General features: G+C 47.4%; 1 protein-coding gene across 3 annotated transcripts in view; it reads left to right on the plus strand.

Moving 5' to 3' along the window:
• Positions 1 to 14,685, plus strand: part of LOC135200435 (E3 ubiquitin-protein ligase HECW2-like) — a 171,105-nt gene that overhangs the window by 39,413 nt on the left and 117,007 nt on the right. For all 3 annotated transcript variants that reach the window (XM_064229069.1, XM_064229071.1, XM_064229070.1), the window contains exons 8-10: positions 1,923 to 4,390; positions 5,126 to 5,267; positions 6,527 to 7,025. In XM_064229069.1, coding sequence (XP_064085139.1) covers positions 1,923 to 4,390; positions 5,126 to 5,267; positions 6,527 to 7,025 — 3,109 coding nt within the window. The remainder of the gene's footprint in view (positions 1 to 1,922; positions 4,391 to 5,125; positions 5,268 to 6,526; positions 7,026 to 14,685) is intronic.

A 14,685-nucleotide genomic window follows, 5' to 3' on the forward strand; every position in this document is an offset into this window, starting at 1 on the left:
TATACTCCAGAAATCACCTTAGAACAACAGCACCACAAGACTTACACCCCAAAAAACTCCTACCAGACAGAGAGCTCTCCCATACCAACCACACACCACCAACACATGCTTTCTACTGCACCGTGTTATTGTTTACATCCTGCTGACGCCGACGCCATCTTGTCTATGACGTCACAGCCTATGACGTCACAACACAACTTAAATACATCAACAGACACCTTCTAGAATCTACCACATGTTGTCTATATATAGGACACCCACCATATTTCAACAATGCATAAGATACCCATAACAATTATACAATATATAATCAGTGCCATCAGTGCACTTCTTGCTGTGCACTTTAGGCATTACTAGTGGTTCTTGGCAGCATCCCTTTGGCCCCTAGCTGCAACTTCTTTCATTCCTTTTTACTTTACCACCATCCATATTCTCTTCCATCCACCTTACTTTCCATCCTCTCCTAACAAGTGATTCATAGTGCAACTGTGAGGTTTTCTTCCTGTTGCACTTTTCAAACCTTTTTACTGTCAATTTACATTTCAGCACTGAATGACCTCATAGGGTCCAAATTCTATATTCTATCTATATTTCCTGGTGTCGAAGGTGCTCTGACCTTGGAGTCGCACAATTTTTCAATAAAAAATTATCAAAGTAAGGTTGCGCCAATTATACGAGTGGAAGCTTTGGGTGTGTGTAGTGTGTTTGACTGTCTCAGTCCATTGAAGTATCGTGACTTTGGCTGTTAAAGCATATTGAATATATTGCCATTTTCAGTTCATACATTTTAAGAATACTTTTATATAGTTTTTTTTTTACATTACTTTTAATATTCAATAATTTTTTCTGATGATGGCAAACCAGCAAACTGAAAAATTTAATAGCATACTTAGTAAGGCATACATTATAAACTGCCCAGCTGTGTTTTTCCAGAAATTTGTTGGGCAAAAGTATCAGTGTATGCAAATGGATGTTGGTACAGTTGGTATATTATTTTAAGATTTTGACTGTATCAATTGTTGTCTTAAGCAGCAATTATTTTTTCATTGTAAAAGAAAAGCTAAGCACCACAATTGGGAGTATCAGAAATAAGAATAACATTTTATTGCACAGCTACAATTTTCAAAAACACCATACGAACGTGACATGGCAAATAAAAATAAATTGAAAATTAAAATGGACACAAAACTAACTATATTTTGCACAATGTTGTAACATTAAATGATTTTAAAATACCACATGAATATGTATCATAAAGGATTTGCCAGTAAACTGTTTTAGCTTATTGAAGTCTTACCTTGGGCACTTAATTGTGTTCCATTAAAGTCAGGGAAGTTTGATGAGAAAGAAAATAATAGTGTAATATTGATAGACAACTTCAAGTTATTCCACATAGTATGACATTATCAGAACAAATTGTTGTAACCACAGAGATTTTTTGATACATTTATTAACTTCATTTATAGGTCTTATAAAGGAGTTCTGATTACTGCTCAGCAAGGGTAAGCTTCCTCCAAGGTTAGGATAGACCTATGAAAAGTGTGACATTTGGCCCATAGGAAACAATAAATTTCCAAGACATTTCAGGATAAGAACAACATCTTTGACACCAGGAAATTTGTTCTTTTATGAAGGGTTAAAACTGATAATGAATGATTCAAATGAAATATTTTTAGTTGTGATTTTAATGTCATATGACTGTGAAGCTGATAAAAAGGACATTTCTTTTATACCCTAGACGTTATGGAAAGTAACCCTAAGAAATCTGTAAGTTTAATATGAAACTGAGATTTTATTGAAAGGAAATTCATTACATTTGTGATGTATTTTGTTATAACTCCTGTAGAAAGTTTTAAAATCAAACTGGAATACTATGTAGGTACTGTTTCTAATGCAAATTTTCATTTTCTCTTTTATTGCAGTGGCTCAACGGGTATTTTAGATTTTCCCCTGAACAATAAAAATGCTGCAGATTCAGTGACTGGCCACGTGTACTTTAGCGTGACGTTTTCTGTGTTGCCCAATGCTGCAGATCCCTGCACCAGTCATGGTGGGCTTGAATGCCCGGGAGAGCAAAGTGTTTCGCAGAGTTCATACAGCACTCCAATGAGTCCTCACGGTGAACAGGAGTTGTTAGCCAATGGCTACATTGACCATAAAAAGAATCATGTAAAAACGGGCGATCACTCTTCGAACAGCACGGCTGGGAAGAGTGGCTCGGCGGGTGAGGAGGTGGTGGTGAATGGTGAAGTGACTCCCAGTGAAATGGTGGAAAGCAGTAGTAGTCAGGAGAGGACCATTGCCAGTAGTAGGGAGAGTGATTACTCTCCCATATGGAAGTATTCTTGTAAAGTTCCTAATTTTGCCAGTAAAGTGCATGTCAGTGATAACGGTGGCGAGGAAGCAATATACGAGACCGTGTATCCGGCGGAAGATTACCACCATCCGGAGGGGGATGCCGTTACGGTTTGTAACGCCGGGAATAATTTCAGTGGACGGGTCAGTTGCGATTCTAGTCAGCCAGTGAGTGATGATGATTCTCCACCACCTTTACCCCCAAGAACTAAGTCGCTCTTGAAGTTTTTTGACTCTGTGCATCGGCCTCTCGAACGATCGATGGCAGTCCAGCTCGGTCTTCCGCCTCCGTTCTCGACGGTTGTCAGGAAGCATCCTTACCCTTTGCCGGGCGTGTCGGGAAATGCTTCAGAACACGCCAAAATGCAAGGGGTAAATGCTTCCCCAGAGAAGAAATCGTTGAATGGTGTCAGTGAACCGAGTGTGAGACCAAAATCTGGGCATTTAAGTGCTAGTTCACAATCCAGTTGCGATAGTGAAAGTAGTACAACAAGTATGGGAGGCGGTAAGAAGTTGCCGTATTCTGTTGAAGGATCTTTTTCGTATGACATCGTGGATTTAGATGACGTTTTACAAATTTCTGAAATCTCTCTCAATCAAATTGATGTAGATAGTCAGTGCCAAGGAACAGTATCTTCATCTCAGGGACTTCATCATCATCATCACTCATCCTTGCACTCCTCTTCCTGTGCTTCCATGGAAAGTGATCCATCAGAAGAAGTCGCAATGACCAGACCAGCCTCTCTGCCCAGCAACTTTGAAGAGGAAGGTGCATCTTCATTACTGGCACCTTCGAGTGATGCTGCGGAAATGGGGGAAGGTGATGATGGCGATCTTGGTGCAAGTTGTGGCAATGTTGTGGCCCCCTTAGCAACACCAGAACAAGACACGAGTCTTCTGCAGGAGACTGCATCTACAGACACACTCTTAGACCATTTTGTGGATGCAGTAGAGGCAGATCCAAATCATGTGTCTAATAGAGGAGGAGGAACCTGTGTGACTGCTGTGCGCACTCATGTAAATAGTGATAGTAATAGTAGTGGCATCTGTGATAATGGTGCATTGTGTGTTACAAGCTTTAAGCCCCATGGGCGTTCTCTTTCAGAAACTGAAAAGAGCCAAAGTGATTCTATATCTAGTCCTAATGTTAAGAACGACCTTGATTTCATTGCTCAGGAGAATTTACATACGTCTGAAGGAATTTCCTCTAACGTTATTGATCAGACACAGTATTTGGAGTCTTCAAATGAAATAATTCAGAATAGAGAAGAGTTATTGACTGATTGCACAAGATCAGATGATGGCCACAATGTGACAGATAGGACAGCAGCGCTCCGAGTTGCCAGAGAAGGCTCAGTTGCTCGTTCACCGTCCCCAAGATTAAGTGATTCACTACAAGTGCTTAGCTCGGCCTCCGAATCTATTTCTCCTGTAAGTGGCTCGGTGACTTGCTCTGTGTCTTCCCAAGGAGGGGATGATGCTAGAAGAGGCTCAGAGTCAACTTGTATGGTGATGAGTACTGGGAGTTCCTCTTCAAATTCAGTCTTCACTAGTCCAACAGCAGAATGTAGTGATATTAATCTAGAGATGTTTTCGTCAGCATCCTGTTCCACAGACTTCAACATTCCATCTCACACATCCATCGAGTCCTTAGCAACCAGCCAGGACCACCAAGAGCCTGCAGTGAGACCACGGAGGGAAGCTCTGTTACAGCCGAGCAGTTCGAATGAAGATGAGGACATTCCCCCAGCTGTTCCTCCACACAGACCCCAGCAGCATATGTTAAAGGCATTAGTTCATCCACCCCTTTGTCCCCCTACCCCTACTCATCACGCTAAACCTCAGCCACCTGAACGCACAACGAGTGATAAGAGGGACAAGGAATTCATGTTTGCAAAAGAGGACACCTCAGAAAGGGAAGAGATGAAGAACTTCTCTTCCCAACACCCGAAGCTCTCGCGACAGCCATCCCTGCAAGACTGGCTCAGGAGATATCCAAAGGTTGAGGTGGCTTTTGATGAACCTCTTCCTCCAAGTAAGTATACTATTCATTGCATTTGGGTTCCAGAGTAATACAGTATTAGAAGTAGTAGCAGAACAACATTTATAAAGGCATGTCACTTTAGAGCAATGTTATTCATCGAAGCTACCAAGTCACATGTCAAGTCTAATAGGTTTGCCTTAAAGGAAATGGGCTTCAATTTGCAGTACAATTCGACCAGCAGAGGGAGGTGACGCGGGATACTGCCATCACTGCACCTCTTGCGGTGCACTGTAGTCATCATTTAAAGTTCTTTGCAGTATCCCTGTGGCGCCCCTAGCTGCAACCCATTCATACCTATTTCTGTACCTTCATTCATAATCTGTCTTCTTACTCTCCACCCTCTTCCAACAATTGATTCATAGTGCAACTGCAAAGTTTTCCTCTTGGTACACCTTTAAAACCTTTGTACTGTCAACTTCAGTTTCAGTGCTGAATGAGCTCATAGGTCCCAGTGCTTGGCCTTTTGATAAATTCTGTATATGCTATTTTATTCTGTATAATTGGATCAAGACAAAGATAAACAAACTGATGGCTGGTGACAAGAGGTACAAAAGGGAACAGAGGAATCATAAACAAAATAGAAACGAGAAAGCAATGCAACAAAAGGTGGCCAAAGGCACAGAGTAAAGAACGACTGGTTTGTATCCTGAATGTTTTTAAATAGGGTGGTGTCTGTAATTAGTAATCAAATCACTTCTCCAATGGATCCTTTGTTTTCATTTAAAGATGTTGAGGCACGCAAGGACAGTCACGGACGAATATTCTTCATCGACCACGTTGCCAAGACCACATCCTGGGAATGGCCCCCACCAAAGTGCTTCTGCACGCGGCCATTGTTTTTCGTGCCACACGTGGACGGCGACCAAAGGTACATGTGGATTGTTATTGTTGTTTAAAAATTCTCTGTTCTTTGAAATGGTAGTACAGTGGTCCCCCTGTATTCACGAAGAATGCATACCAGACCCCCCGCGAATAGTTCGAACCCACAAATATTTGGAACCCCTATGAAAATGCTTAGAATGACCTATTTTGTCAGTAAAAACTCAAGAAAAACACACTGCAAATTTCTATACTTGAATTTTTAGTAGTTTTATGACAAAAAGTGTATTTTATGATGAAATTGATAATAAAAACTCAGGAATTTGTGGATATTTCTCATAGAAAAATACCTGAATAGGTGAATTTCCCGCCAATAATGGGATGTTCCAGAGAGAAATCTGCAAATGCATGAGTCCATGAATCCGGGGAACGTGAATACGGGGGGGCCCAATGTAGTATCTTGAACAAGAAATTCTCTTGGTGTTTTAAATGGCAATGTCTTTTAGTTGAAGGCAGTCCCAGGTTATCAGTGCTCCAGTTTTATGGGGCTTGTCTAATGATGACAGTAACTGGATTTTTGGTGCTGATACTCACTGATTGGCGCTGATAACTTTGGGTCGGCGCTATTATCGCAGATTTTCTATTATCGTTAAGCTGTTGGGAACAGAACCCCCACCGATAACCGGGCCTGCCTTTATATACAGTGAACCTTCCATGTTCGTGGATTTCTCTCTGGAACATACACACCCATTATTCGAGGAAAATTAGTCTATTTGTGGTATTTTGCTGAGAATTATCTACTACTTCCTGTTTTTTTTTTATGCACTTTTTGGGATAAAACGATTAAAAAAAAGGTATACAAATATTTTTTTTCTTAGTTTTAATTAACAAAATAGGCAGTGTTGTGTTTTTATAGGGGTTTCAACTATCACGGATTCTCGCAAAGGGGTTGTTTGTGTCTGATACACATCCCCCAGAGAATATGGGGTGAACACTGTATTTCACGTTATAAATAAATGTAATACACACACTTGTCGTACTGTAATGGTACACAGATTAATATTCTGATGTATTATGGAAATACATATATTAAAACATTCTAATTCACTGCAGTGTCAAGACCAACTGGTTTCCTTTTCAGGTTATATTACAATATAAGACAATGAAAGCATTTTACTATTCTGTTATTTTATAATCACCCAAAGAGGAGACCAGTTGGTCTTGAAACTGCAGTGATTTGGAATGGTTTTAATATATCTCCAAAATACATTGGAATTTTAGTTTATTTTCACATTTATGTTCTTGCAGGCGATCATTCTGTGATAGTGCTGAGAGTGAGTGCAGTGAAAGCCAAACCAGTAGTCGAGTTGGGACTCCGGATCCCTCAACGCCAGCATCCTTGGCAAATATGTTACCCGGAGGAGGATGCACTAGTCCTAGCGCTTGCGAAGAAGGTGCAGTCGGTCCTTCTCCTCCCCCCCTCCCTTCAATGTCGCCGCCACCTTTGGCATCTGCTTTCATAGATGAAATGGGTCATAATGACATGTGTACAAGCCAGCTGTCTGAATCTGGTGCTATAGGATTTTCAAGTATTACCGCGGGGCAGGCGGAGAGCGACGATCGCAGATGGCAGGATAACGGGAGAGATGCAGACGAGGCAGATAAGGCTCCTACCCCTCCCCCACGACCACAACACAGGCTGCAGAGGCTTACGCCTCCCCTTCCACCGCCTCTCCCGCAACAGTGTCCTCCCACTCCCACTCATCACGCTCGTCGTACTCAGCATTCTTCTTCTTCCCTTGAGCAGGTATTTATCATCCTTGTTTGTTTGTTAATTTGTTGATATAGGAGTTTTTCTAATAACTGATCTCTTTCTGTGTTTCCCATTCCCTTCTGTTATTTCTTTTGAATAAACACCTTAATATCCTTTGGGAAGCTTGTATTTCAAGTCGGTGGCCCCTGTTGTGGGCTTGTTCCTTATGATGGGGGGTAATCTTCTGAATGATAACAATGATAATTATAATATATCTTAATAATGAGTCCCATGGTTGTATTAGTTGCAAGATTTCTAGTATTACGACTTTCTTTTAAGGCCCAGTTTATATGCACATTACAGGGCAGTGCACTACATTTGTATGTGTTGTACTGTACATAGTTGGAATATCAGGTATGCAAAAATACAGTAAAACTTAGGTAATAGTATTGCTGCCCCCCACCCCTTACATATTTCAGAAAGGCATCATAGTTAAGTAAAAGAGAAACCTGGACTTTTATTGATTCATTCAAGCTGTAGTTAGTGTTTGTTCCGATACGTATACAAACCCTCAGTCCTTTAACAATGGGAAGGTACTTAGCGGCAGCTGAACCGGTCGCAAGCTTCGAACAAGGGGGTTTGGTAGTTAACTACTTGTCTGGCAGTTGGCGGTCAGCTCGACTGCGAGGAGAGGAGTCACTTTGCTTTCGGCCGTGTTGGTGGATGGACGTGTTGCTCGCCTCTCTTTCCTTTTACTGTGTGCTAGTGCAAAGGATATAAGTAAGTACATGTGTGTTTTTATATTCATACAGTGCTTCATTGTTATGGAAATGGAATCACGAGAGCCAGAGAGACCCCCCTCGCCCCCCCATCAGCCGCAGATTGTGCCCTGGTGTGGAGAGCCGTAAGTGTGGGGCCTTCCAATCATCTGTAGAGGTTGATTGTACCGAGACATGTGATACTTGTATTTTTTAGTCGGAGGAGCAGTGGGAGCGCTATGGGGGGAGGAAGAATCCGCGCATGCCGGCCAAGGGGTCGTCGGAGGGTTCTCCGGCTAGGCCCTTGGTCACGGACACGTCTTCCTCTTTTCTCCCTCCATCTCAGCTCCCTCGTATGGCTCCTTCCCCTTTGGGGGAGGTTTCTCACTCCTCCTCTCTCGATCAGTCGAACGTGGAGGGATGGCCAAGATACCCCAACATCCAGTTGTACTTGGGGTCCTCCGTTCGCTCGGGGTGGGAACTGTCCCCCCCATCGGGGGTAGGGGAGACCCCCCACTAATTCACCCGACTTTTCCTTCCTCAGACCTGCTTGTCATGGGGGACAATCTCGGACGGGCCTGGTACTAGCTGGGGCTGCAAGGGACACCGATGGTCCAGGGGCTGCTGAGTCACCTGGTGAGAGGAGCCATGCCGGTAACACACTGGCCAACCACCACGACTACCACGACGGTGTCCTCGCCAGGCTACGCTGCTCCGCCGCACCTGGTGTACACTCGGCACGTAGCCACAGTGACCCCGACAGCTGCTGTGCAGGCACCGCTGCCGGAGGTTTCGATGCCCGCTGTGACGCCACCACCTGGGTTTGCCGCTCCTGCTACAGCCCCGGACTTCCGCTGTCCCAAGAGCTCTCCCCTGGACCTGCTTCCTGTGCAGAGGATGCTGCCGGTTCCTGCCCCACCTCCTGTTCCTGAGTATGCTGCCGCTTCAGTCCTGGTACCAGTTCCTGCTGTCGTCGTTCCTGCCCGTGGTGTTGCTGCTCCCACCCTAGGTCCGTCCGGACAGGTGCAGTCGGGCCCCGTTGCTTCGGCAACTGCCCGGCTCCATCCAGGATGAAAGACCTGACGGTGGTGCTGAGGAAGCTGACGAAGAAGAAGGAGAAGAGGAAGGTGTCGTCTTCGTCTTCTTCGTTGTCGTCGTCTGCCGCTGCTTCCCCTTCAACTTCTAAGGCCCCACAGCCGAAGAAGATGAAGGTTGCCTCCTCCCCCCCAAGAAGGCTTGCGCTGAGACTTCTAAAGATCCGTCCCACTCCGGTGGTCCTCCTGTTCCTTCGGGAACGTGGCCCGTCTCCTTTCACAAGGAAGAAGAAGACAGAGACCGGAGGAGTGCCGGCTAATACCGGTACCTCCTCACCTGGCGCCAGAGGTTCTGCCTCGACGCCAGGTACCGTCTCGAATCTCGTTCGTGAGAGTTACCAAGTGTAGTGACCGTACAGCCAAGACCCAGGCAACCGAGTCCGCTCGGCGCCAGGATCCAGGCACGGAGCGAAAGACCCAGGGTTGACGTGACGGTCCAAGACCGCTCGCGGGCTGAGGCAAAGAAGCGGTCCCCTCGGTTGCCTGAACCGGCCTCGGCTGGTCCAAGTGGCGTGACACGCCGTGAGGACAGGCCTCGCTCCCACCGCGACAGCGGACTCTGCAGGTCCCCTGACCGCCACTCCTACAGGGACCGGGCAGGGAGGGGGACCAGCCGCAGCTCTTCTGACACTCGGGACCGTCGCCACTGTTCTCGGTCCAGCCGCTCTCCCCGGGAGAGCCGCTCGACCAGGCCTGCAGCCCGATCGCCACCACGGGTTGGTGATCGCGTGCAGCCCCCTCAGCACACCGGGTCCGCCGATGGGCGCGGAGGGAGCATCAGGTCTGCCTCGCCGATCTCTTCAACTTCCTCGGGCTTCACCGGGAAGAGCGAGGCAATCAGGAGTGATCGCGAGGGGCGCTCTCCTCGCGATCCCAGCACAACGCCCTACGAACCTGGCACGGTCCTCGGACCAACTAGATCGTACGCACAAGTGGCAGGAGGAGACCAGGAGGGGTCTGTTGTGGTTCCTCCTGTGGAAGGAGGAGGGTCTCGGTAGGCATTCTTGCTGGACGGGTTTGACGGTCCGTCTCCACAGGATGCAGTCACTCCTGAGATCCAGAGGTCGTTCGCTGAGGTTATTGCGCTGATTCGTCAGCACAACGACCTCGGGGAAGGATCGTTGCTCCCACCTTCCGAGCCGACATCGGGGTTGGAGTCATTCTGGGGACCTAAGAAGGAACCCAGGACGATGGTGGGTCTGCCGCGATTGGCCTTGGCTGACAGCATACTGAGCCAAGTGGACGCTCTCGTCTCCGGTCAGGAAGGTTCGCTTCGGTCCAGTAGGTCTTCCAAGCTCTTGGCCACCCCTCACCTCCAACCCGGTCCATCTGCAAACCTACGTTCCTGGCTCGGCCAAGGACGTGACGCTTCAGCAGGAAGTAGAAGCCATGCTGAGCAAACGTGCTGCGGAGATCGTACAGGCTTCTACAGCTGACTCTTCCTGGTGGAGAAGTCCTCTGTTCGCCACCCGGCACAACTGAAAACTCCAGGTTTTCTACTCGATCGTGCCGGACCCAAGGGCAGCTGCAGAGGACGCCCTTCAGCATCCATGGGAAAACCTCTTTGTCTACGCCTTTCCCCCGTTCTGTCTGATTCGCAAAGTGATCAGCAGGGCGCTGATTACTGCGAACCTTCGGATGATCCTGGTGGCGCCAAAACGACCTCAAGCCGTTTGGTATCCGGACCTGCTGGCTCTGCTTGCCGGAGTGCCGGGAGAGATTCCCCCCTGGAGCAACCTTCTGTGCCAGCCACACGTAGAACGGTACCACCGATCCGTCGAGTCCCTGTGTCTTCACGGCTGGCTTCTATCCGCCATCTCTTGCGAGCAAGGAGCTTTTCTCGCAGCGCAGCAACAGAGATGGCCGGATACCTTAGACAGTCCTCTGCGGCTGTCTACCAGGGAAAGTGGTCCGTCTTCTGTGGTTGGTGTCGTGGACGGGGGGGTCTCTCCTCTCAGAGCCTCTCTTCAGGAGGTAGCGGATTTCCTCTTCTTTCTTCGCCAAGAGAAGCTCCTCTCCGTCTCCGCTATTAAGGGCTACAGAGCTGCCCTGGCCTTAGTCCTTAAACTGCAAGGTGTGGATATCTCCTTTCGAGATCTCCCTCCTGATGAAGATCTTCGAGAGGTCTTGCCCACCCAGGGAACTCAGGCCCCCGGGGTGGGATGTGACTCTCGTCCTTAGGAGTTTGACTCTCAGACCCTTTGAGCCACTCCGAGACACTCCGAGAGTCGTCAGACAGGGATCTGACCCTTAAGACCCTCTTCTTGCTGGCCCTGGCATTGGCGAAGAGAATAGGCGAACTTCATGATCTTTCCTTCAACGTTAAGCATTCCAGGGGATGGGGATCCATGACGCTCAATTTCGTCCCGAACTTCGTAGCAAAGACTCAGAATCCTTCGGTCCCTGACGACCGGTTCGAGTCCTTCACGATCCCCTCTCTGAAGGATTTCACCGATAATAATGCGGATGAGATGCTGCTTTGTCCTGTGAGGGTGTTACGGCGCTATCTGAAGAGAACTCGGCACCTCAGTGTCGACGCCTCTTCGTTAGCACCAGGGTTACCAAGAAAGAAGTATCCAAGAACACACTTTCTTTCTGGCTGCGTGAGGTGATCAGGAGGGCTTATGAGACAGCTGACAGTGAAGTAGGAACTAGTTCTTGCTTTTGCTAATTATAAGAGGTATGCTTGCCTCCCTCTTATAATTTGGTCCAGAAGTCTGACCTCTGATCCTGCGGTGCACACCCCGATCAGCTGGGCAGAGGTTAAGATCCCTCCCTCTGCTCTTACGTCCAGGGAGGAAATCCAAGGTAGGACGAACACCAGTCTGTTCATAAGACTCAGATTCCACCCACCAATAAGTGAGTCTTCCTTTTGTAAATGACCGAGGGTTTGTATTACGTATCGGAACAAATCACAATTTGTCGAAAATTGTATTTTTCCTAACTATACAAACCTGAGTTCCTTTACATATATTAGTTCCACCTCATGCCACCCCTCACTCTGCATTTCCTGGGCCTCAAGCAAAGTGACTCCTCGCCTCGCAGTCAAGCGTACCGCTAACTGCCGGACAAGTAGTTAACTACCGAACCCCTTGTTCGAAAAGCTTATGACCGGTTCAACTGCCGCTAAGTACCTTCCTTTTGTAAAGGACTTCAGGTTTGTATAGTTAGGAAAAATACAATTTCAAACATCTAACTCACCTGGTAGTTATATATATATAGCTTACGTCCCTGACGTCACGGTAGAAATTCAAAACTCGCGGCAATCGCCGATTGGGTAGTCAGGTGCACCACCTGTGCGCCCTCTACCCAGGTACGTAGAACCGTTCCAACTATTCCTCAGATCTTCCCTGCCGCCGCATCGGTGACATCGTTGGAAGTTCGCTCGCTTGGCCCGTGTTTCTTCACAGTTATTTGGGGAAGTACACTTTGGCTTTGGCTTTCGCTTGTTGGGTACATGTGGATCATCTTAATAATGATGATGGATTATAATGAATGATGATGATAATGTTTGATTTAGAATATTATTGCTTTGATTCTTGCTTATCCTTGATCTCTCTTTTGCATTTTCCAAACAATGTCTGACTCTGCTTTGAGAGTAAGAATGTGGGTGAGAGGATATAATTCTCGGCTTGCTAAAACCTCAATAGATCCTTATTCTATCTATATCAGTTAAGAATAGTCGGAATAGGCAAGAGTGGTGAGTTGGATGATATGAGATAAAATGTTTTCTTTTACCTGAATATGACTGGATATTATTGCTATGTGCGAAAGCTTGAAAATAATAATAAGATCACGAGAGCGAAGAGTAGTATGTCTTGCTCTCCTATAAATATTCAAGTGATCATATTGATCCTGCTTCCTTAGTAATAGTTCCTATTCCCCCTACTGATACAGGTGTTTGTCCAACTTTAGAGGACATGATAACGTCCATTCAAGCCTTTAGAAAGGCCCCTGTAGAAACAGGGAGAAATCATGGTCGAATGTGAGAGATCTTAAAATCACAAGTTACAGTGTTAAAATCAATGCAAGTGTAAGTGCAGTGGAGGGTGCGACCGCTTGGACCTGTCGTGCTCCTAGTCCTAGACCTCTTCCAAGCTCACCAACCTCCCCTGTTGAGAAGGAAAAGTCGACCGACGAAGGGAGGCGAGAGGCTTTAGCTCCCGAGCGGCCGTCCCCTCGAGCGTACCTGTTGACGATCCCCAGGACGCTCACCCTCGCCATCGGAAAGGCGAGGTTAAAGTGTTTTATTCGTCGTCTGACGACGCAGTACTCAGACGAGGCTGGACGCTAGGCTTCATAGGCTGGACGCCAAGACGCCAAGCGTCAAGAATTATAGGCTGCAACTCCGGATCTCTTTGTTTTTGGATACTTGCTCTCCTGCCAATATAAGACGCAAGATGTCGCACAGGCGGCCGTCACCTTTGGCAGGAGGTAAGGAAGTATCGGACGAAGGGAGACTTTCGGTGCTTGTTGCAACTCCTGACCGCTCCCCTTTCGACTCCGATGCTTGCTTTCCTACAAAACTAAGACGCAAGATGTCGCACAGGCGGCCGTCGTCTTTGATAGGAGGAAAGGAAGTATCGGACGATTGGATGCCTTCAGTTCATTCTCCAGCCCCTCCTGCGGTGTGACATTTGTCTTCAGGACGTTTCGTCTCTAGCCGAACACGATGGAGAGAGAGATACTGAGGTTTAGGCTCCCCCAACTGTCCCCAGCAGCAGGAAGCAGTCTCCAAATCGGTCTTCAGCCCCCTGGGTGGATCGCTGGACCGCAGTTTTAAGGAAGCTGTCTACAACTCGGTCTTCAGCCCCCTGGGTGGATCGCTGGACCGTAGTTTTTCCTTACTTCAAGATTTGCAGCAGAAGCTCTCCTCTTTAATGCAATCTTATCAAGACCCCTTAAAAGACAGACATCCAGTAGAGCAGGACGCCAAGCGTCAAGAACTGCCAGGAGGTAGTCAAGAACTGCCAGGAGGTAGTCAGGAGGTAAGGAAGTATCGGACGAAGGGAGACTTTCGGTGCTTGTTGCAACTCCTGACCGCTCCCCTTTCGACTCCGATGCTTGCTTTCCTACAAAACTAAGACGCAAGATGTCGCACAGGCGGCCGTCGTCATTGGTAGGAGGAAAGGAAGTATCGGACGATTGGATGCCTTCAGTTCATTCTCCAGCTCCTCCTGCGGTTTGGCATTCGTCTTCAGGACGTTCGCCTCTAGCCGAACAGGATGAAGAGAGTGATATTGATGTGCGGCTTCCCCAGTCTGTCCCCAGCAGCAGGAAGCATTCTCCAAATCGGTCTTCAGCCCCCTGGGTGGATCGGTGGACCGCAAATTTTCCTTACTGCAAGACTTGCAGCAGAAGCTCTCCTCATTAATGCAGTCTTATCAGCCTGCTACAAGCAAGACAGCATACGTCAAAAGCTGGGACGAAATGCTGGACGCCAGGACTTAAAACGTCAAGGTTCTCAACACCTAGACGACAGACGTCAACATGCTGGACAACAGGACGCCGAGTGTCAAGAGCCTGAACGCATGACGTCATGCCTCTAAAAGCTGGACGCCAGGACGTAGTGCGTCAAGGTTTTTTCAGCACCTAGACGACAGACGTCAATATTCTGAGCAACAGGACGCCGAGCGTCAATAACCTGGATGCCAGGACGTCAGGCGTCGAGATTCTGGACGCCAGGCGTCAAGATTCTGGACTCCAGGATGCCAGGCATCAAGATGCTGGAAGCCAGCTGGACGCCAGGATGACAGGCGTCAAGAGGCTGGACACCAGGACGCCAGGCGTCAAGATTCTGGATTCCAGGACGCCAGGCGTCAAGATTCTGGACTCCAGGACACCAATCGTCAAGATTCTGGA

The sequence above is a fragment of the Macrobrachium nipponense genome, chromosome 26 (assembly GCF_015104395.2).
Source record: "Macrobrachium nipponense isolate FS-2020 chromosome 26, ASM1510439v2, whole genome shotgun sequence".
Lineage (NCBI taxonomy): Eukaryota > Metazoa > Arthropoda > Malacostraca > Decapoda > Palaemonidae > Macrobrachium > Macrobrachium nipponense.